Raw genomic sequence first — 21,571 nt, forward strand, 5'->3', positions numbered from 1 at the left:
CAATAGCTGGCAACAGTTTTCTGCAAGATTGATAGAAAGCGTTCCAACAAGCAAGAGCATATCCCTCTTTACAACATCACAGTGAAGGGCAGGCCTGTTGGTGACAAGACTGAATACTTTCCAGTGACTTGACAGTCAGTCAGTCAGTTCTGAAGTCATGCGCAATTTGGACATACTATAAGAGACGCGGTAGGTCAAAAATTAGCTTTGGCACAGAAAGTAAGCATGTGCTTCGATTGGCCGTCTTGAAACTGTAGGCATGAACGGCAAGTTCGGCTAAGCATGCGAAGCTCACTGCCGCGCCCTGGGCACGAAACACGGAGAGATTATCTACCTGTTATTCGCTCAGGCTCGTGTGTATATAGATTGTTTTTATGGAGCATGTTTCGTCATCCACTTTCCAGCCCCGATTCGCGTTGTGACAGCCCCTTCTCGGACAGAACCACTGACTTGGCTGACCATTGACATGTCTTGGACAGGAGACAAATTGGCAAGAAGTTTTCCCTGCAATAAACATGACCTGCATAGCCAGGAATGAGAAGCCGAGTGTAAGATTGCGCCTGGGATTAGCACTCATCATTTGTGGGGTAGCGCAAGGGTTCCCCGCTTCGAGATGGAATGAATCAATGTTCCATGCATCGACTCGGCCGACATGTTGTTCGCCCGGCACACGACGAAGGCAACCTATTGATGTTGCCCGATGCTGCGACAGTGCAAGAGACAGTATCCTGCAATTTTGTTGATGGCAAACTCAAAGGATCGAAGAATGCAGGCAAACCCAGGAGTCATAGCAGGTTATCCCCGCCCTAAGTTGTTGGTTATGTCCGAGTGTGCGCCGCGAATCGACGCTGGGCCGCGTGCATGTTATCCCCTCCATTTCCGCGACCGCTCACCCTGACACGCTGTCCCCAACCTCGCAACACTGATTGGTGCTGCCGTCCAGAGTTTCCATGTCTGTTCCAGGTGCCGAATGGATCAGCGACAGATCGCGTGAAAACACGCCTCCAGAGCGCAACAGTCCAGAAGGCAACGACGGCCCGTCTCAGCAGCGCACGAGCAAGAAGCGTAAGGTTCTGTCATGCTACGCCTGTCGCGGCCGCAAAATGAAATGCGACCGCGTATTTCCAGTATGCGGGCGGTGTCAAAAGACGGGAAGACGGAACGAATGCACATATGACCCACGCCTCCTGGAAGAGTCCAATGCCAATGTAGCCACACGAGCTGACAATGCCACTTCCACCCTACTGGCGGAGCAACCTACAGACATCGACCACTCTGCCGACACATGCGATAATTTGCAGCGGAAAGTGAGAGCTCAAGAAGAGTGCATTGCATTGCTAGAGCAGCAGCTGGCCCAGCGGCAGACCAAACATAAGTCACAGTACTACGACGTCCTACCCGAAGAGCCAAAATTCACAAAGGAGATTTTGCTCAGAGGGAAAGGGTTCAAGACTCAATTTCATGGTGTGACAAGTGTTATGAGCATTGTATCGACGGTATCTCTCACACCAAGTCCGTTTGTGGATGCCTCGTGTGAGCTGACTTTCTTGCAAGTACCATGAGCTGCATCTCTTCACGCGCGAAGCTCTCAATCTAGATCATTCTCTCGTACGTGTCGGAAATGACTTCAGAGCGTTCCGTGATCGAAGGAAGAAGTCTGCTAGAGAACTTAATGCCGCACTCCATAGTGCTGATGCTAACGTGTTGGCTGTACTTCCTGAGAAGAGTGTTGTCGACACGCAGGCTGCTACGTACTTCCGGACGTGTGAAACCAGCTACAGAATCCTGCATGGGCCATCCTTTTGGGAAGAATACCAGGCCTTCTGGGAACATACTTGCACCCAAAAAGAACGTGTCAGCTTTGCCGTCGTGCTCATATTGATTATATGCATTTCAAAATGCCTCGACCAGAAATACGATGCCTTCGTCGGCGATACGACTATTAATCGGCACACTGCTCACGACCTCATTCACACCTGCGAAACATGGATCAATTTGCAGCCTCGGAAGCGGGTAACCCTATCTTTCCTCCAATCAGCATGTCTTCTGTTGGTTGCTAAGCGGGTGAATTGTGTGGGGATGAAGCAGGACTGGATCACCTCGGGTGATCTTCTTCGGCTTGCTCTAGCATCTGGTATGCACCGCGACCCGATCTTGCAGGGAAGCGGTAGAATTTCAATCTTCGACCAGCAGATGAGGAAACGACTGTGGATTACCGTTATGGAATTAGAACTCCAATCGTCAATGGAGACTGGCCTTCAATCTGGGTTAACGGCCCTGTACTTCGACACACCTGCGCCAGCTCATCTTGCAGATGAGGTCTTCTCTGCGAACACAAACCAACTACCACCAGATCAACCAGATGAAGAGTTTACCTCTACCTCATTTATTACTGCAAGCCTAAAATCGTTGCCACTCCGCATTCACCTTACACACCTGCTGAACACACCATCCAGCAATATCCAGTATACCGATGTTTTGCACTTTGACGCTCAAATACATACAGCTGTCTCCGCCTTGCCCAACTGGAAAAATGAATCTGCCGTAGTGCCATCTGCACTTCTCCGCTTGCAGCTACTTCAATATCTTCTGATACTGCACAGGCCGTTTGCCCAATCAGCCTCCAAAAACAACCGTTTCATGTACTCCTTCACGACATGTGTGGATGTTTGCAATTCAATAATCGCGATACACGGCGACCTGTTATCGAAGGGCATCTCTTTTCTTAGCCACGCCCGCAACGACGTCATCAGAGTTGGTTTAACACTGTCTCAATTAACATTCCGAAATTGCGCAATCAGCCCGGTCAAGTCATTGGTAGCACCAGCCGGCACCTCTAACACTCAACATGCCGACCCTAAAGCCCATTTACCGGACATTACGATGACCAAACGCGGGGCCCCGCTTGGTGATGCAGTCTACCTTGCCTCATTACCGCAAGATTCCTTTCTGGTCAAGACACTATGTACCTCTTCTCTCGAAATTCTCGAACGCACGAGGCAAATGTTTGAGCAAAAAGTACTCAAGCTAGGTACCGCATACATGGAGTACTGGATTCTGTCGGCTGCAGTGGGTATACTGCCACCCCCGCCTTCGCCCTCTGTATCCACTACTCATGTCGATAACCCAGGCGATGAAATCATTTCTAGATGCCGGAAAGCCATTGGCTACTTTACTGCTTTGGCGTCCAAGGTGGTAGCTCTACAGCAAGACCCCAACAATGATTTGGCTGCTTCTCTTCGCGCCACAATGTCGAAAGCTTCGCGACCCGAGGATGCCGCGCATAGTGTGCGTGACAATGCCTTTGAAACTGATAGTGCATCTGGGATGAACCAAACAGCATTCGGAAGCTCGGCTTTCATTCATGCAGGCGGGGCAGATAGTACCGGTCCCAACTCTGGAAGCTCTCTGAGCGACATGTACTCGCCATTTGACATGTTGCAAGACATGCAGATCGATGGCAATAATTGGTCGTTTCCAGACTTTTGGGCTTTCGACCTAGGGGGTGAATTTTGAGACTAGTGCAATTCGCAATAATTACCTTCTTTCTCCAGAGGATCGTGTGGCGTATCAAGGCTTGTCTACTTGCCAAGCAAACCCAAAGCTTATTTCGTCGACCTTGTTTTTTCCATTTAATCAATTGTAGATTAACCAGCTAGCCGTATGCATGGTGCACCCGGCATCTACCGAGGCTGAGTTGCGTTAGCTGCGAGGTAGTGCATTACTGCCACGCAACCTTCCCAAGACTATCGCGGTATTATGGTCCTGAATGCGCGAATATTTGTTGGCAGAGGCCCTCTGCACCGTCCACCGCACACCAGCCACCCTGTCACACTGCACTTTCTTAACGCTGCTGCACCCCGTACATCTTGCTGCTACTAGCTTGCTATGTTGGCCTCTGTTGCGCATCAGCCTGTCCAGGTCGACCTCAGTACACTTCACTACATTACACACTAGTTAGCTGGCTTCGTAGGTAGACGTGCTCTCTGCTCCTTCGTCGCAATTCCAAATGCTTTGCACCAACCATGGGCCTTTCGCTATGTCTGAGCGCAACTCATCATATCCAACGGAAACAACCTTGTTTTGCACTCTGCTGACCACCTGCTCTCCGACTGAGGCATATAATCAATTCGGCCGCAACTATGAGCCGCGCCTGCTACGGGAAACCACGTGACGAGCACTCGTAACAAGGAACTTATGACCACCCACCTGTTGAATTGGAGAAAATGCCCATTTTGCTATCAGCAACTATCCACATAAGAAAAGATCTAGTAATCTTGACACACACTCAAATACAGAAAGTGGAAGTGTGTGATAAATTGTATTCTCTACAAGTCAGAACCAGTCTACTCATACTTACTATACTCTACCTAAGTTAAAAAGAGCCTATCTAGAACTTCATCATGCAAACGCTGAACTGACAAAAAATGGACGCTAAATCACCTCATCCCCTGGCTGATCGAAAGCCGGCCCATCGACCGTCGCGTCCGTATCACCCTCGCCTTGAACCTGAGTTCCTCCACAGCTGTACTCTGCGCCACACTCGACAACATCTCCAGAAGACTTGTATGCTTCGACTGGTACCGATGCGCGTGCGCTGCCCAGCTAAAATGTGTCCGTGTAAATGCCACCAGCGACTGAGTATATACCTGCACCGCAGTAGAGTACTTTGCCGCTTTGATATCGGCCCAAACCCTCATCACCTCTTGCATCTTGGTGTTATGGATCGACACGGCTGTAGTGAGTGCCATGCTGACGGCCTCGAGATCGCTCGTAGTTTTGTGCTGTTGCTCGAGTAGCACCATGACTAGGTTCATACGCACGCTTTTTTTAATGTCCTTAGAAAGACCCACGATGTCATTTTGTAGACCGATAGCAGGTTGTATACAATCGAGCAGTTTTGAGTGGAGAGGCGATGTCCAGAAGCTCGAGCTGTCTTTGATGCTGCTTGTACTGATAGTCTTTTGGGCTTATATACTAACCAGTGTGTGTCTCAAGATGGTAAAGAAAGGTCGTAGGCCGATTGTTCCCAACCGCACTCGCAGATAGTCTTCTATGTTTGGCAGCGCCGCTGTGCTCTCCTGATATGCAGCCTCCTCTTTTAGTCCCTCTAGATAATTGACGATGTCGTCAAAGACCCGGACAAGGGCCCGAGGGGATAATACCACTTGACATTGCCGAATGAAGCTGCTAACGACTGCGAGCATTTTTGTATTCCCGCTTTCCATTGGCTGGAGTGGGTCTACACTTGCAGTCTGCAGCGCCTTCGTGATCCGTCCAAGTAGCAGTCTTCTCTCCAGACTCTCCATCTGTTCGACCTCGTCGTTGATATTGCGAAGGAAGTGAAACTAAGCCGCCATGGCTAATATACTGTTTCCAGCGTCTTTGACTGCAGGAAACGCTTTTCGCAACACAACCACTTGCGTCGTGGCTTTCTTCCATGTCCAGTCAGCGTTTGGCAGCGACGCTGGAGGTTATAATTCACAATAGTGGCGATGGATCAACACAGCAAGATCGGTTGTCCCTGTATTCGATACCAGCCTGGTAGTGTCGAATGTCGGCAGCTGAGGGAAGTAGGCGCTGGTACAGAATGTTCAAGATCCTCATGAACTCCTTTCAGTGCTAGTATCCATCTCTGGAGAGTTAGAGGATCCTCCGGAGATGGACATATAGTGAACATACGAAATGATACGATCCAACCATCTAGGACCGTCCAGTGGCAATGCAGGGCTGCTGGCGACCCCGTGCACTGGCACACTGATTGTTGCAGATGTGTATCTGAAGCTTGTACAGAAGCTGAAAGTTAGTCTATTGTGGAACGACTGATCAGTCTGTCTATTTGATATAAGATTGACCAGATACCCTTGTTAGCGTCTCGCAATAGCCAGTCCTGTAACCTGCCTATGCACCTGTATGATATATGTAGCAGAGTTACGCTGCTGCAAAACAACCAGATCATCTTGCTAGCTATCAAAACAAAATGCCATTCATCCACTTGATGCCAAGATCGAAATTCGGTGCCGCCAAGCACTGTACAGAGCAAAAACAGAATCATACAGTTTCTTTGTATGAGTCCTCATCTGATCAATCAGCAGACGACTACAGCGTTGCAGAAACATCCTCTCCGGACTCGGCAAGTGGAGGTATGCCTGATAACCTCATGGTTGAAGCAGACCACGGCCTACTTCTTCTTTCTCAAATTTTATATAGTTTAGATAGTCATATACGCTTTTCTGGCTTCAATTCTTCAGTCTCTGATCAGCGTGACTTGTTTATGATCTGGTTAGTCTTATCTTATCCAATAGACGTTGTGGTCGCGATCGCCATACAAAGAAATGAAACTTATCCATATCCCTGTGTGGAAGAGTCGGCTTATATCAGCCCAAACAACACATAGAGATATGTATCCACTCTTTTCCTGGGTTGCATGCTGCTATGAGAAATCAATGTTACCGTTTTACCAGTTTTTCTATTTGAGAGAGCAAGAAGCATATGAATATTCGGTAGTTTGACCAGTGTGGGTATACCAAAGAGAGGCCATAGGAGCAGATGTGTAATTTTGATCCCAAAATCACCCTAGCTGTCCGATCATTTGCACAGACTAGAAGACGCTATCTTTGGATATCATCGACTAGGGCCCCCAGATATACCTATTCCTTCTGTGAATGGTTTTGCGAGCTTATGCTTAATTCTAGTAAAATGTACACCATCAGTCATGTCACACGGATCGTTGTTCATACGTAACGACGTTGCAGAATTATAGAGCCACCGCGGCTGCATCGAACCGAGCCGCCTACCAGTGCTGGTACCACCTCAAGGCGAAATGCCGTCGCATGGCTCGAACTCTGTCGATCAGTAAGCGGGTACAGCTGGATATGCGGGGTTGTCAAAGCTGATAAACACTTCCATAGCCCGTGCGTGTTGTAGATAAAAATACATTTCTTTCTAACGAGAAAGAAGCCTAATTATCAAGTGGTTTATTCTTGGATGATCTACACCTTACTACACAAATGATGCAAGTCCTTGCCCCTGTCAGATCCATCTACCGAGATCCAAGAAGACAACGCTGCATGCGCTGGTACATTCTGGTACGTACGTACCATCGCCGATTGCCTCATACCCACGCCCGAAACCACCCTACCCTGCCTGCTTGCTACATGATCATCGTTACAAAAAGCTCAAACTCTATCGCGGGAGTTGATGATGTGAGTACCATTTGCCCCTGGTTCAATCTGGTACTTGGCCAAAACGCTTGAGAGCAGATTAAATGGCAGGCGGGTTTTTGTTCCCCTTGTATCTATTATTCCCATATCATAGGCACAGGACACAAAAAGTACTCATGGTCATCTTACTCTCGTATAACTAATCACCCTTCTCCAGACGACTTTCGACTCTTTTTTCCTTTCCCAAATAATCTGCAGGCCAGCTTCAAGATGTGCAACGTGGTGTCGACTTTTAATCGTACATAGATGATTCCATGGAAAACACAAAGCTTTGCGGAAGAACCAGAGTAATAAAAGAGATACTAATACGCATCGTTGCGCAGATATCGGTAGGACGGGACCGGAATATCTTCGACTTTTCCCTCCAGTCCTGCAGACTCAGAGTAGACGTTTACTCAAAGGAGGCCCGCTTGCACTCTATAACGCTGCCTTTCTCATAGCCTTCCAGGGCTTTTTCCTGCAGTTGGTTTTCTGGGGCACCTATGCAGGCCTCGTCGGCTTTTCAATGAAGCGCATGATGGACCTCCACTATTTGTCTCTGACGTTCACAATAACATTTCTACTGCTCACCATTCACTTTCTTTCCGACCTAGAACTGAACTCGAGCAAGTTGATATTCTCCACGCAGCATGTTGGGATCGAATACCTCATTGCTGTTCGAGTACTGCTGCCGTTATCCTTTGTCCGACGGTGGATTGGCTATATATTTTTCGTCGTCTAGCTGTTGATCGTGGGGGCGACTTGTGTGATTGTTAGCAACCATACCGTTTACTTTGCTATTGCAATGGCAAGCTTATCTGAGACCTTGATATCTGTCTGTGGGCTGGTGCTGATAGACAAGAAACTGAAACAAAAACAAGCAACTTAGCTTACTGGCCACAAACTGACTGTCGAGGCCATATCTGGCCTTGGCTTCTTAATTCATGGTAATGTTTGGGCCCAACAATCATGTCTTTCAAGACTGACATGTTCCCCACAAGTCTCTCTGCTCTGCCAAATACCGTGGCCGTAGTCCTAATCCTCAAGACGCAGGAACCATATTCTTACTTTGGGATGATATGGACTGCCATCGCCATGGCTAGCTTGTTCTCTGCTGGACTTCAGGTACCTGTAGCAGCCATGTACTTTGAAAACATTAGATTTTACTGCAGGCGCCGACGACAGACGTTTCCGGGAGATATTGGCTGGGAGGAATCAGTGTATCAGGAAGAAATGGCGATGCTTGAGAAGGGTATGGCGGATTTGGAGGGAAGAAATAGTTCTGGGACAAGTGAGCAGTCACTGATGCCACAAAACCATGTGTACGCTGCTTATCACTTACCACTCGGAGTTGTTTCATCACACCCACAACGATAGGGTGAGAGCAGTGAGAAGGCCAAGTCTATTTGACCCAGGTCTTAGCTATAGATACAGGAGTGTACGAGTACGCTGAGTATATATCCAATTGTAGACTGTTTAATACTCGAAAACATTTCTTAGCATGTAATACTTCTGAACCATCTTTAGTAAGTTGAAAAATTTATTTCAAATGCGGCATTACGATGTCGCACTGGAATGAGTAGGTTTTCCATGTTTGTATACATCCTTTCCTATCATGTTGGTATCGCACATGTACATACCTCAACATCAAGACCATACCTAACTCTATAGAATCTATGTAATAAAAAACTAGGTAGAAGATATATATTTTTCTTAAATCTATCAGTAACAGTTGCAAAAATTATAGTTTGTCACAATGTATGGGTTGGGTACTTTGCTTATCATGTGCATCCATCACGCAAGGTACGACGGGGATATTCCGCTATTGTCCGGGTTCAGAGTCAGCAGAATTTCCAATCATAGGCATGTTGAGAGCAAACGCTGACGTGGCAAATGACGGCAGATATCCCCGCACGATAGCCCTTTGCATTTTATACCTACATTATTGGACGGCAGCGGCATTAAAGTTTCACAAGCGGGGAGATCGCCCTCAAGCTTGGTCGGGAAATAAGGAAAGATGCATGTACCAGGGGAAACACATGTTCCTCGCATGACATTGCTTGGCACGTAGGTAGGTGCTCTTCACCGGAACGAACTCAGTTAGCTACAAATGATAAAATGAAAGTATCCATACGATTCATCACCTATTACATATCATAGCGTTATTTAATATAGATCCCCAGAACGGACTATAAAAGCAGAGCTGTTTTCGCATTCCAACATTCAACGATCCATCCTTGGCTGATTTTACGTGCTTTACTGACGGTGCACTAACAAATATGAAACTCCCCGCGGTAATGGTATCCACCATGGCAGCTCTGCCACTCGTGTCGTCTACCATCATCACCGCGTACCAAAATATTACGCTCCCAACAACCAATACCACTCTTCTTGGAAATATTTACAATCATTGGATCTACCTTGGAAACGACACGTACGACTTGACACGGTCCATGGTCGCGCCAACGACTAAGCCCGTCACTATACCCATGACAGGATCCCGAAAACGCGCTGTCATTGAACCCTCACGCTCTGCGCTCGTCATAATCGATATGCAGAACTTTTTCCTCCATCCAGAGCTTACTCCTAGCGCTGAAGGCGGGCGGAAAGCAGTGGAGCCTACGCTTAATATGATCGATGCATTTCGTAGAAATGGTATGCCTGTGCTCTGGACAAACTGGGGTCTTGATGGTAAGGATCTCCGGGATCTGCCTCCTGCGGATATCTCTGGGTTTTCGCAAACTAAGCGCAGCCCTACAAGTAAGTTCTGCACAGTTTTGGGTGCTGTAAAATAGTACTAAGATGTGTAGATTCGTTCGGTAGTGATATGGGGAAACTGAAAGACGGCACTGAGTTGGGTAGAACATTGATGCGGGGCTCGTGGAATGCAAGGCCATATGGAAAATTGTACGATGCCCAAGTTCAAGGCGTCAAGGATGGGACTGATCATTACTTCAACAAAAGTAAGCTTGCAGGTAGAGCATGATGACGGGAATCGCTAATGCTGAATTAGACCGTGTGAGCGGCATGTGGGGTGCGCAGACACCACTTGGCCTTTGGTTGGAAGAAAATCAGATCACTACTCTTTTCTTTGGAGGTGTGAACTCAGATCAATGCGTAGTATGTTGTTCCGCCCAAAAACCTAGAGAGAAAGCTAATCTGGGTTGTAGTATGGCACACTCCTAGATGCATATTTCAAGGTCAGCAAATGGCATCGAGATGTTCTTGTTTCGAAAGACTGACGATATAGGGATACGACACTGTTTTCGTGGATGATATCTCGGCGACAATAAGTCCAGAATAGTGAGTATTTCATGTCTTGTATGAGAGCAATATACTGATGCTAGATTTCTAGTGCGGCTCAAATGGTCCGATATAACTCAGATCGTAAGTAGAGCTCAGGTATCGTTATATACTAGCAAATGCTAATATTCACCAAGTCAACGGCTTTGTATCTAACTCGTCTTTGATTATACCTGCACTCTCCTAATGCCCGATCCGAGTTCCTGGAGTGAGGCTGTGGGCATTTGTCAAACCTAACTTAGCTAGGTAACAAGCTATATTTATCTATCACGAATAATATATAAACCGCTTCTACATACAAACACTACATTTAAAGTCACTACTAGAGGGGTAATACAGAATATATAGTGCCTCTAAAGCGTTTACATAGACATCGACTTTTGGCCAGAGCGCATGGAAGGCAAAGGCTTTCCAGGAGCTGCCCATCAAGCCCTAGGACTTATACGGCAAAGCACGCCTGAGAAAATAGGACTTCTTTCATCATGCAAGCGTCGTATAGCGAGAACACATCACTGGAAATAGGAAAATGTCCAGGTCGCACATGAAATCGCGTGGCAAAAGTAGCGACCAGCAACCTTTACGCATCCTGTTCGGGTCCAGAATAGGAATGGATTTCTACATACCAGAAAATACCGACCTTTGTAGACGATGCTCTATCGAAGAACGAAGCGGCGCGTTTGACGGATCGTATGGCGCTCGACGTCATATTTGAAAATATATTAAATCTTGTTGATGAGTGGCAAGAATGAGACGGACAGCTCCATCAAGATTTTGCCTCTGGAAATTGATGTTCAAGCGCGCTCCAACCTCCGGCAAGACATGTAGATCGCGCAGGTCTCGGAAACACGACTGCTGACACGGGTGGGCGCGGTGCACAAACGCTACATCGAGCTGCGTCTGCTCTCTTGTTGGACATATTGGGCTGGCGACTACCTAGCTGTCCTTCCGCTCAACTCACTCCAGGTGGTGCAGAGAGTCATGAATGTGTTCGGACTCCTTTGACATCAGCCCGACGGCCGAATGATGGAGTGCCTATGATCGAAAAGGGTCGTTCGTGAGCTGGCAATGTATAATTTTTCAATTGGAGAGGATTGAATAAAGATGAGCTTAGCATGTGGTCATGCTGGGGTGTAGTAATCATTTAGGCAAGCGCAGCAGAAATGCATGCAGCCAAATTAGGCGATATTGCCAATGACTCCACGCCCCCGCTACCCACGGTCAAATAATAAACAAGGTTCATTTGTAATGTTATACTAAATGTTTTCTAAAGCACTAGTGCAATATTGTAGACTCGTCAGAAGGATTCATGGGGCAAAAATCTACAAGTACCACTTGTAATGTCACGTGAATTATAGAGATCAGCTTGTTCTGAATAACCTCACAACACCCCTCCACCCGGTCATGCCAGTACAGGCTAGTAGAGTGGTAGAGAGGTACACCCCAGCCTTTCTCATCTTTGCAAGTAAGGGTTTAGTATTCACTTAGTCCGTTGACGATCCTGCTATGCGACCAGGGTATCCAAGCTATTACGAACGGCTAGACGAATAAAAATATCCATCCGAACAATGCTGTTTAGCTTCTCAATATTCAGTTTCATCCAGCTAGCGGGAAAGAAGAAAAGTTCAGCTTCGCAGCCACGGCGCACCCTACTCATACCCATCTCCATCCCTAGATGGCGGATATCTGCATGTTGCTCGAAAGAGCGCACCCATAAGAAGAAGGAGCCTTGCTGCAGTACTGAAACATGGAGACGGACTGAAAAACGATCGTTAGTCAAAACACGTGTCACCGTTGGTCGGAATCCGGGACAACGCATTCTGTATTTAGAGTTTGCAGGGGGCGCCTTGTAAGCTGCGTGGCTTACGTACATTTCATATCCGGACATCCAACGTCGCTTTGCGTGAATGAGCGCGTTTGAAAGTCTAATAAAACAGATATAGCTAGATTCTGCCTTGCAATCAGTGTGTTACAGGACTCGCACAGGGCTTTCTGGCTAACAAATGTTGTGCCAGATCTGCTACCTTACGATGCGACGCATGCACATGATTGGATACAGACTTGGTATTATGTACTCTTTCATTCAATCGATTGAACTCTCAATATATACATACAGAATGATTTTCCAAGCTCTCTAAGCAACGAAAGCGTTTTAGGCCTCCCATCGCTTCTCCGTCGCCTTCTTTGTTGAGAAAGTCGAGCCAATCTCGCCCCACTTGATCTTGCTGAAAGTCACAGTCGGGTTCTTAACCTTCTTGACGATCTCAGCGGGAAAGCCCTCGGTAGCGTTGCATGGGCCCGAGGCACCGCTGTCAAGCCACTGCATGGCACCGCCCTCGTCCCACCAGATGCTCATGGCGAGCACCATGCCGCGGGACATGGCATCACCCATGCCCTTGTGGCCTCCGAGCTGGTTGTACATTTCCGCGCCGCCCTGTGCAGAGCAGTACGCCTGGTCCATGGTGATGTTCTTGACGGCGTTGTCCATAACGACGCCATCTTGGATGTATTTGCGCACGATGGCTTGTAGCACGCCGTTCTTAGCAGGGAATTGCGTAACGACAGTGAAGGGGCGGTTCGTGTCGACCTTGAGGTTAAGGCCGTAGTAGGCCTTGTCGCCGCGGGTCTTGTACGGGTTATCAACACAGCCATTCTTATCGCAGAGACCCGTCTTGCCGCACTCGTCGCCGGTGCAGCCAAAGATGCTTGGCTTGCCGCATGTGTGCGGTGCGATTGAGGTGGAGCGGCTGTTGGCTTCCCAGATGTCCATTTCATTGCAGCAGACACCTTGCTTTTGGACATTTCCCTGTGGCGAATTAGCATGCTTGACAAGGAATACAGGTATTCGCATCATTGGTTGTCTTATAGGGTCGAAGACCCTAAGTAGTCGGACGGGAAGGAGGCTGTACTTACTTCACCGTTCATCCAGGGGGTCACGAAGCACTGTGCGTCACAGTAGCCCGTACCGTAGGCAGCGCCCTTGGGGTTGAGCTTAGAGCGACCACCATCAGCTCTCATCTCACTCAGGTACAGGGCACCGTTCATGCCACATGGCAACTTAGACATGTCGACATCAAAGGTCAGCTCGTTACCAGTGAGCTGAAGCATCTCGTAGTTCTTCTCGTCCTTAGATAGCAGGTAGACCCTAGGGCTGACAAAGTTGCCAGCAGGGTTGTACATGTCCATGCGGAGGTCGGCGCCCTTGGTGAAGACGCCTACAGTCGAATAGTCGGAGATGCCCTCGATGATACAGTTCTTGGCGCAAGCCTCCTTTGTAGGGCATGCTGTGGGGTCGGGACCGTTACCCCACGATCCACAGCCTAGGGTCGAGTTGTTCTTCTGGTGAATGGGGTGGGCGGCCGAGTCTGTGACAATGGCAGTATTCTGCGCCTTGCATCCACCACGCTTGGTGCACTTCCATGTGGTGAGCTTGGGGTGCACTTCAGGAGTGGTTCCTGGAGTTTGGGCGACTGTGAAACCCAAAAGGGCTGCCGCAAGAAGTGCATAACGTGCCATTGTGGGCTAATTGAGGAGAAGCTGATGCTGTTGAAGGAGTGGTGGGTGGCAGACTCTTCAATTGGAATTCCTACTCTACTTATACTGTACTCCTGGACAAAGGCCCGGGACGGGATTGCTTCCTGTGATGGACTCTATCCTTCTCATCTAAACTAGCCAACGCCTCGATTGGTTCAATGCATTATCTAGATTGGCCTCGTGATGTCCATCGTTTCGAGGTATCATCCTTAAGGTATAGAGGCTCTTGGTGGCGCTCAGAGAAGAATCATGGAAGCTATTCCAATCTATTCTGCCAGCTTTTACTTGGTGGAATATATTACTTAAATTTGATTGTGGGGCCCCGCAGGATAGTGACTATACCGATACAGTACGTTTACCCGGTTTGGTATCCTATGGTAGCGCTTGGCCGAAAGAGGACATAATTCATGCTGCACCCCTGAGAGAGGCTCAAATCTGCTGGGGTAGTCCATGCTGATGAACAACCCACTGGAATGAAGGCCTTTCAATATCGATTTGGTGAGGCCCTGTTGGAGAGTGTGGTGCGACGATGAACAGCGGCTGATAGAGGCACCGGTAGAACATGACAGCCACGCGGGACGCTACCACCGTCGACTAGACGAAGACCGATTAGTTCCCTTCTTCTGCAAGGCGGAGTAGCGAGTAAGGGCCTTGGCTCCAGCTCTTAGGGCTTAATTTCCGCGTTCTCTGGCGTCGGACGCACGCTCAAGATCAGGTCCAGAGACCGCATCAACGGCCCGCCATTGCAGGCCAAGACTGCGCTCTTCGACCAGTTTCAGTCTAAGCGAGGCAAAACGCAGACTTTGCGGGAAACACACTAGACAATCAGAGTGCCCTTTCCGAAGTTTAGCCGACTCAGTCGTTCAAAATCTCGTAGGATAGAGCCGTAGCACACATTGCGGTCACATTTGCTTATACTTAAGCACACCTACTGACGGATAACGGTGATGTAGTGTATTGTGTCCGAAGATGCGACGATGCGCGCGTCCATGGCTTGTGATAGTGGAGCATCAGCAGAGTCCAAAGCAGGTACATAGTACTGTCCACGTGAGGAATACAGGGACCCTGTGGAAACCTGACTAGTAGGCGAGTTCCAGCGAGGCGCGTAAGTCATGTGCACGCGCCTGCGACTGTCGAACTACAGTTCGGGTTGTAGTTATATAGAATAACCTTGTTCTTTCTTAGCTTGTAGAAGCGTTTCGCGCTATCGTACAGCGGCAAGTTGAGTATAAAGGTAAAGATGTACTTGTGCCGCGATCCTGGCTTTACCCGAAGCCTTTAGTTTTTAACGAGTTTAGGAAAACTGTTAACGATGTTCCTACGGTCTAGCTCTAGTGAGCTGGCCTGCGCTGCCACTTTGGTAGCTAGGTCTGCCTTCGCAGCTGGAACTATAACTCTTCCTCTGCTTTGTTTCTTCGCTACCGTCTCCAGCCCCAGTGAGCTGACCCCCGCTGCTACTTGAGTAGCCGGGGCTGCCTCCATAGCTTCAACGATAATTTTTTTCTCCTTCGTTTCTTCGCTACCGTCCCCTGCAAAGGCTTTGTGCTAGCTCGCTTGGATCCGGTCTTTGATCGGGGCGTGTTCGACAGGGCTTCGTCAGAAGCCGACTCAGAATGATCGTTTGTCGCAGGATCGAAGTCGGCATCGAAGTCAGCATCGTCGTCAGTGACATTCTTCTCCGCATGGTCTTTGCGCGGGGTTGCCCTGCTCGACTGGCGTGGCTACATCACGAAGGCCAGTCGGTTCGTTGTTCCGTAATGAGTGTGGCAGTTGAGTGCTGAACAGGTGAAGAGTCTCGGACCAAGGGCAACTGTTATTTGCATGTTTGTGCATGTTTGCGCATGTTTGCTTGCGCGTGCGTGTTTGCATTGTGATAGTGAGCGTTTCGCAAAGAATCTACAGCAAGCATTCACCCTCACTGCCTACCCTCACTACCTCCCATCACCCCCAGCTCTTTCTTTTCTCCAAACAGCCACACCACAACCGCCGCTTGCTTCTCTCGCCGGCCATGGCTGACCAACGCGACATCGACATTCGATTCACCAGGGCATTCAACAGTGCTAAAGCGCTGCATGACGACGATCTCCTAGACGAGTGTGTCGCAAACGCTCGTGAGCTGCTCGAAGATCCTGCTATCCCTCATTACCATCCGATGAAGACGCTTTTGCTGCTGGGCTCAGCGCTTGAGGTCTTGAACGAGGCGTTTCACTGTTGGGAAGAATCTGACGCATTGTGGAAATTGATTCGAAGCTGGCATCCAGAGGGTCAAAACAGCGACGTGGATAAGGTCATGGCTGAAGTCCGCACGTCATTTGACTAGCTAGCAGAAGCACTAGAGAATGAGGAACCAGAGGACTACGACCTAGAGGACGATGATTTCGTCATCGTGCACATGCATGCCGGCCAGGTTGCAGACACCCAGGCGATGATTCAGCGCATGGAAATCAACGAAGACGGCGTCGACATGGATAGTGGTGGTGAGGTTGTTGCTGCCAGAAACGCGAGCTAGGTCCAGGTCCAGCCCGTCGAAGAGCCGCAACCTCCAGGAAAACTGTAAGTCCACCTCTAGATAAGACGCGAATCGAATTGTATATGCTAACAAAGTACAAGGGAGGGATCTATCACGCACTAAGTAGCCGATTTAACGGCTCGAGGAAGCGTACTAGGACTGGTGCATGATACAAAAGTCACAATGGTGACGAGAACATGCATGTATTCAAAGACCGGTGCTCTTATAGATAATACTCAGTCATCGATAGTTTGAATGAAACGATACACAGCACACCACATCGTGTTGCCTGGCTTCACGAAGAACAAGAACAATATATCCACTATGTCTTCTAAGCACCAAAGTCCTTGTTGTAAGTCATGAGCCGACACAGAATCGCTCACTAGAAAACTGATATTGCTATTCCCTACTCTATTCACTCTTATCTAGCACCCCTCTATACGCAACCTTACCACTTAGATATGGTTGTGCCGGCCACCTTTTTCTCTTTGAGTGTGGGTGCTCAAAGCACACTCACTACAGCCATAGCAATGTGAGCTGGCCGGTGTAACGAGAGGCCGGAATCCTAGGTACCTCTTGGGGAACTAAAATAGCCGGATAAAAACCATGCCAAACATCAGCCCAAACCATCGCAAAGGTCACCACAAAGAGCGTTATAAAATCTTTAAAAGTACTAGAAGCCTCACCAGGCATAGTATTATTTGTGTACTTAATTTTTATAGCTAATTAGTACGTAGTGTAGGCGTTATTGAGGAATTGCGCTGTTGTGGTAGGGGCACTTTCCATCCGGCTATCTCAGTTACCTAAGAGCCTACCCTACCCCATAGTGACATGCTTCGCGACATCCCGTACCTAAGCACGATCCGGCTTCGATCCATCGAATGGGAACTTGAGTATACTGATAGTATTCGAGTACTGTGAGAGGTCTGGGTTTAGCTGGGCCTGTAGGAGTGGGATTGTCAGTATCAATCTTCGTGGGAATATACTCGAGTAACGTACCGTGTCTATTGGACAAGTAGCTTCTTGAGCACCATAACGAGTGATCTCTGCCTTGCCGTCCTTTGTCTTGATCAAGACCTGCTGGGTGCTGGCCTGCGAAGGATCACCCGGTAGATAGTTGAAGGGCTCAATTGTCATGGCAGAATGGGCCGTAGAGAAGACAGTATTGGGCAGATCTCCACTATGTGGGCTATGGTGCATACCAAGGTTGAACCAAATGACTCTTCGTGATGTTAGAATATGGTGTCCTAGAGAGAAAGAAAAAACTTACATGTCCTCTTGCACAAGAGACTCCCCATTGAAGTACTCGTTGAAGTCCACTTGAGGATCCTCAGGCGTAAGTGAGTTGTATGCGCCTACGGCATAAATCTCATTATCCTTCTGTCTGGTAACGTAGAGGTGGTGTGTGGTGTGGTGAGCCGCATTCTGAGTGACGTCCGAATCCTCGATCGTAAGATAGGCCACACCGGATGCTGGTACGATTAGTAAATAAAATAGCCTATTTCACAGTGTTATAGCGAACCTGGAACAATCCTATAACCAGGCAATTCGCCGTATTTATTGGGCGCATCCTTGTTGACAACGGCGTACATTGTGCCACCGTTAGGCGACCAGTTGATCTTTCCCTCATCTTCATTTTCAATGAAGCTTTTCGCAATCTTCATGGTCTTGTGCGTTCGATTTGACCATTTGTACCTTTACAGAAGTTAGCACAACTCATTCGATGCTAGGGTTGTGAGGGGACTCATCATACGTCTCAGTAGTGGGCACAATAGCAGCCTTCTGTAGTGAATTGGCTTCTCCTAAGATGTCGAAGTCAGCCTTAAAGGTGATGACGTGGTCATGCAGGGATCCGGAGAGGCTATCATGGATCTTGAAACCATAGTCTTCGTTTTGGGCGTAGAATGCCGACGAGATATATCCCGAGGCCCGAACTGCGACTTCAATCGATCCATCGAGGGAGAACTGATATGTAGTCATGTAGTCATAGTTGCCAATAGTGTAGACGGCGCGAACGTTGAACGCAATGTTCTTAGTAACGGTTGTATAACCAGCCCAGGAGTGACGCTGGATGGGAAATCCTTTGTCAATCTCGAACATGCCTTGTTCTGTTAGTAGTGTGATTGTCATTCAAGGTTTGAGGGAAAGTCTCACATAGGCCGTCATTCTGCGTGTACGTAGTCTCGCCGGTAGTTTGAGACACATTAAGGTAGTGGGAATAGGCTGGGCAGTCGTAGCCTAGAGAAAATCATATCAGCATTGTGTTCAATGGCTCATTAACAGTTTCAGTGTTCACCTTTGACAAGGGAGATCATTGGGGGTCCAAAGCCGCTCATGCTGTCGAAGTAACTGAGGTAAACCGTTTAGCAAAGTCACTTGCATCACTGGGATTTTGAAGCCATACCATGTGCCTGATTGTACTGGGTCGATTCCACTATCCATCAAGTTAAGATATTAGCATGTTGTGAAAGTATTCAGGCATTGAATCTTGGCTTACGCGTAATGTGCGATGGCTTCGTCCATTCCAAACTAGGTATTGGTTAGCCACATTAACAAAGAAGCAATGCAAAAGCCTAGCTTACCTCGTAGAGGATTCTCTTGCCCTTGTAACGGACATCGTAGAGGCGCAAGCCATTGTCGCGGGTGATGCTGACGTAGAATGAGAAATCCACTAGAAAATCATCAGATACATTTCGGGGTTCAATGCGAGGCTCAGATATCAACTTACTCCAGGTCACGTAATTCTCTTCCTCATCAACAGTAAATCTTTCCTTGCCTACTTGAACTGGCGCAGGTGGTGGGAGGTTATCAAAAGGCAAGGAGTCTCCAAGTGTTCGTGTATGAGCCCAAGGCTCGTCCACGTTCATTCCCAAAGGCTTGAAGTTTGGTTCATTAATAACCTTGCGGAAGTCATCCAGAGTTGGGTAGAACTCATTGTTATAGACCCAGCCAGTCACCTTCCACTTGCTAGGATCGCGGCCGGTGATATCCGTTCTCATGTAGAGGCCTAGCGGCAGAAGGGAGATTGTATCGTAGATACTTGTAACAGGAGCATTAAATCCTTGCCACATAATGACCTTGCCTTCAGAAGCCGTAATCGGAGCAGCAAAAGCCAAGGGTACTTGGAGGCCGTCATCAACCGTCTTTTTATGCTCATATCAGCCACTTGGACATTCAGTTGAGAGATTACATCAAACTTACAAGGTTCCAAAGCTTCTTTGTTACATCTTCCGCATCCTTCATATTCTGCAGATTAAATGTAGCATAGTCTTCCGTGTCTGGGTTTACGACTGAGATCTTCGGGTTCTTCCTAGTGTTGGCAAAAGTGAAGGGCAGCACAGCCGACGCGTTGGTGATTGGCAGAGGGCCGACTTTGAACTCCTGAAGATAGGCCTCCTCTGGAGCTCCGAACATTACCGCAGCTAAGGCGTACCTAGTTAGAGTTCCACTGCTGTTGGATAGCATTGGAAGGATGTCTGTCTTGTTGGGCATCATGAGCTCAACTGACATGCTGGAAATCCGGTCAGTCTTGTTAGATGGATGTGCAAGCCGCAGCTTTGTTTCGAACGTACATTTTGTTGTCCCGACTGCATATTGGGTTAGTAATGCTTGCGTTGCAAATTTTTGGGAAGATCCAACTTACCTTGTAGCATTGTTTGCATTTGTTAGATTGAATCCGACGGCGTCACTGTGCAGAAGAGCCAAGACATCTCTAGTCTCTGCCGCCGTCAGGCCACCCCAGAAGTTTTTGTGCGGAGCAACAGAGGGAGGCTGTTCCCCCGAACAAGAACCTTCTGCACGCTGTTCATGAATGCTCCTGTCGATCCGTCTTTCCGAGAAAGCATTGCCGGGGACGATGAGTCCTAGGCAGGCCGCGAGGATGGTGCTGGAGAGAAGCATCATGAGTAACCACTGTTTTATCAGAGTAACTCTTCAGCTCGAAAGAGATGAAATCAGCGTGGTAGGAAGAATAGCTGGGAAGCAACCTTAGGCCTTTTATATAGATAAATACAAAATCGCCAAGTTGGATACCCTCACGTACAGACTCGCGTAGTACGTCCGTACCTGAGTTAGTTTGTCATAAGATCCCCGACGGTGACTATCGTTGAGTTCGTCGTATGATTCCCCACAGAGACTATCATCAATCTGGGATGTATAGACAGGGTTCTTTGCTGCATATCCCGCATTCAATAATCCACACATTCACAGTAGTTACTGCTCGATGCCCTGAGCTTGGCATGCCCTGTAGTAGTTGCGAGGTTAGAACCGAACAGAACGGAAAAGTCCCGCATTAACATTGGGCTCATGTCTCGTAATAGAAACTTCTAGCTACAATCAACTATGTCTATCGCAATAGTTATCTAGGCTATCTTATAGTCGATAACAGAATAACCTAATGGCCCTTGTAAGCATACCCACGGCCTTCCCGGCTGCCGTTATCTGGTGGTTCCCCGGATTAAGCAGTGCTCGGTCCGATTGCCTTTTGGCCCTCTCAAACATCCGGTACCATTTCGTAAGAGTAACTCTCATTTAGTCAGGCACATTATAGGACGTAAATTCTAAAGATGAAAATGAGCGCTAGGTTGTTGTTTAACCAATGAGTATAATGAAAACTGAAATCTCTATATTCTAGGATAGAAAAGTGGATAAAGCTACTGTGTTCATGCCGCGACGTTAAGCCAAGTGATAGTGGGACCGAATGATACTGTTTCCCTGCAATAGATAGTACCGACATGATAAGGGCGCACGTGGGTACATTCCGTCTCGCCTAGACCATAGCCAATCGATTTTACTGGTGCGTACACAGAAAGCCTGAAAAGAGCCTTCTTGAACATGTCCTTCGATTTAAGCCTCCACATTGCCGGAGACTAGTATTACGCTAGTAAAGTGGGGGCTTCTGAAACGAACGCACGGTTGTTGGGGTGAGCTACAACAAAGAGATTTTCTCACCAAAAGTTAGGGAAAGGGAACGAAATGTATTTGAGAAGAGTACAGAGTGGATAAGCAGCTGGCAGAGAAAATGGCT

The 21,571-nt window shown here is 48.1% G+C and overlaps 8 protein-coding genes across 8 annotated transcripts; 5 read left to right on the forward strand and 3 right to left on the reverse strand.

The window, feature by feature from the left end:
* Nucleotides 1–950: 950 nt before the first annotated feature.
* COCSADRAFT_201701 (uncharacterized protein) lies at nt 951–3,604 on the forward strand (the record flags this gene model as incomplete). The annotated part of the gene is made up of 2 exons (XM_007704306.1): nt 951–1,496; nt 1,555–3,604. 2 exons carry the CDS (start codon nt 951–953, stop codon nt 3,514–3,516), a joined length of 2,508 nt encoding a protein of 835 aa, XP_007702496.1. The 3' UTR covers nt 3,517–3,604.
* An 830-nt stretch (nt 3,605–4,434) lies between these two features.
* On the reverse strand, nt 4,435–6,162 carry COCSADRAFT_173593 (uncharacterized protein; the record flags this gene model as incomplete). Its single annotated transcript, XM_007704307.1, has 5 exons — nt 4,435–4,605; nt 4,704–4,961; nt 4,983–5,348; nt 5,508–5,580; nt 6,104–6,162. The coding sequence occupies 5 exons, from the start codon at nt 6,160–6,162 to the stop codon at nt 4,435–4,437; spliced, it is 927 nt and encodes a 308-aa protein (XP_007702497.1).
* Nucleotides 6,163–7,281: 1,119 nt separating this feature from the next.
* Nucleotides 7,282–8,016, forward strand: COCSADRAFT_343882 (uncharacterized protein). The gene has a single exon (XM_007704308.1). It carries the CDS (start codon nt 7,729–7,731, stop codon nt 7,942–7,944), a length of 216 nt encoding a protein of 71 aa, XP_007702498.1. The 5' UTR covers nt 7,282–7,728; the 3' UTR covers nt 7,945–8,016.
* Nucleotides 7,990–8,695, forward strand: COCSADRAFT_343890 (uncharacterized protein). Its single transcript, XM_007704309.1, has one exon. The coding sequence runs from the start codon at nt 8,172–8,174 to the stop codon at nt 8,577–8,579; it is 408 nt and encodes a 135-aa protein (XP_007702499.1). The 5' UTR covers nt 7,990–8,171; the 3' UTR covers nt 8,580–8,695.
* Nucleotides 8,696–9,419: 724 nt separating this feature from the next.
* On the forward strand, nt 9,420–10,804 carry COCSADRAFT_122662 (uncharacterized protein). Its single transcript, XM_007704310.1, has 7 exons — nt 9,420–9,962; nt 10,013–10,165; nt 10,216–10,322; nt 10,373–10,402; nt 10,453–10,505; nt 10,558–10,589; nt 10,643–10,804. Exons 1-7 carry the CDS (start codon nt 9,482–9,484, stop codon nt 10,690–10,692), a joined length of 906 nt encoding a protein of 301 aa, XP_007702500.1. The 5' UTR covers nt 9,420–9,481; the 3' UTR covers nt 10,693–10,804.
* Nucleotides 10,805–12,563: 1,759 nt separating this feature from the next.
* COCSADRAFT_38990 (glycoside hydrolase family 7 protein) lies at nt 12,564–14,068 on the reverse strand. Its single transcript, XM_007703974.1, has 2 exons — nt 13,416–14,068; nt 12,564–13,308 (listed from the first exon to the last, which is right to left on the reverse strand). Exons 1-2 carry the CDS (start codon nt 14,016–14,018, stop codon nt 12,655–12,657), a joined length of 1,257 nt encoding a protein of 418 aa, XP_007702164.1. The 5' UTR covers nt 14,019–14,068; the 3' UTR covers nt 12,564–12,654.
* A 1,976-nt stretch (nt 14,069–16,044) lies between these two features.
* Nucleotides 16,045–16,685, forward strand: COCSADRAFT_147760 (uncharacterized protein; the record flags this gene model as incomplete). The annotated part of the gene is made up of 2 exons (XM_007704311.1): nt 16,045–16,589; nt 16,647–16,685. One exon carries the CDS (start codon nt 16,045–16,047, stop codon nt 16,354–16,356), a length of 312 nt encoding a protein of 103 aa, XP_007702501.1. The 3' UTR covers nt 16,357–16,589; nt 16,647–16,685.
* A 601-nt stretch (nt 16,686–17,286) lies between these two features.
* On the reverse strand, nt 17,287–20,494 carry COCSADRAFT_183317 (uncharacterized protein). Its single transcript, XM_007704312.1, has 14 exons — nt 20,189–20,494; nt 20,118–20,132; nt 19,747–20,056; nt 19,274–19,688; nt 19,128–19,216; nt 19,043–19,074; nt 18,950–18,979; nt 18,842–18,894; nt 18,700–18,783; nt 18,299–18,647; nt 18,068–18,240; nt 17,816–18,017; nt 17,545–17,767; nt 17,287–17,487 (listed from the first exon to the last, which is right to left on the reverse strand). Exons 1-14 carry the CDS (start codon nt 20,446–20,448, stop codon nt 17,398–17,400), a joined length of 2,325 nt encoding a protein of 774 aa, XP_007702502.1. The 5' UTR covers nt 20,449–20,494; the 3' UTR covers nt 17,287–17,397.
* Between the last annotated feature and the right edge of the window lie 1,077 nt (nt 20,495–21,571).

The sequence above is a fragment of the Bipolaris sorokiniana genome (genome assembly GCF_000338995.1).
Source record: "Bipolaris sorokiniana ND90Pr unplaced genomic scaffold COCSAscaffold_11, whole genome shotgun sequence".
NCBI lineage: Eukaryota > Fungi > Ascomycota > Dothideomycetes > Pleosporales > Pleosporaceae > Bipolaris > Bipolaris sorokiniana.

Bases quoted from the DNA above. Each gene is read 5' to 3' on its own strand.
- COCSADRAFT_38990 (XM_007703974.1), bottom strand. From the start codon at position 14,018: ATGGCACGTTATGCACTTCTTGCGGCAGCCCTTTTGGGTTTCACAGTC. The intron at 13,309-13,415 runs GTAAGTACAGCC...AATTCGCCACAG, and splicing joins CCCCCTGGATGAACGGTGAA to GGAAATGTCCAAAAGCAAGG.
- COCSADRAFT_343890 (XM_007704309.1), top strand. From the start codon at position 8,172: ATGTCTTTCAAGACTGACATGTTCCCCACAAGTCTCTCTGCTCTGCCA.
- COCSADRAFT_122662 (XM_007704310.1), top strand. From the start codon at position 9,482: ATGAAACTCCCCGCGGTAATGGTATCCACCATGGCAGCTCTGCCACTC. The intron at 9,963-10,012 runs GTAAGTTCTGCA...TAAGATGTGTAG, and splicing joins AACTAAGCGCAGCCCTACAA to ATTCGTTCGGTAGTGATATG. The intron at 10,506-10,557 runs GTGAGTATTTCA...CTAGATTTCTAG, and splicing joins GCGACAATAAGTCCAGAATA to TGCGGCTCAAATGGTCCGAT.
- COCSADRAFT_183317 (XM_007704312.1), bottom strand. From the start codon at position 20,448: ATGATGCTTCTCTCCAGCACCATCCTCGCGGCCTGCCTAGGACTCATC. The intron at 18,980-19,042 runs GTAAGCCAAGAT...CTTGATGGATAG, and splicing joins GAAGCCATCGCACATTACGC to TGGAATCGACCCAGTACAAT. The intron at 18,648-18,699 runs GTGAGACTTTCC...TAACAGAACAAG, and splicing joins CACGCAGAATGACGGCCTAT to GCATGTTCGAGATTGACAAA.
- COCSADRAFT_343882 (XM_007704308.1), top strand. From the start codon at position 7,729: ATGAAGCGCATGATGGACCTCCACTATTTGTCTCTGACGTTCACAATA.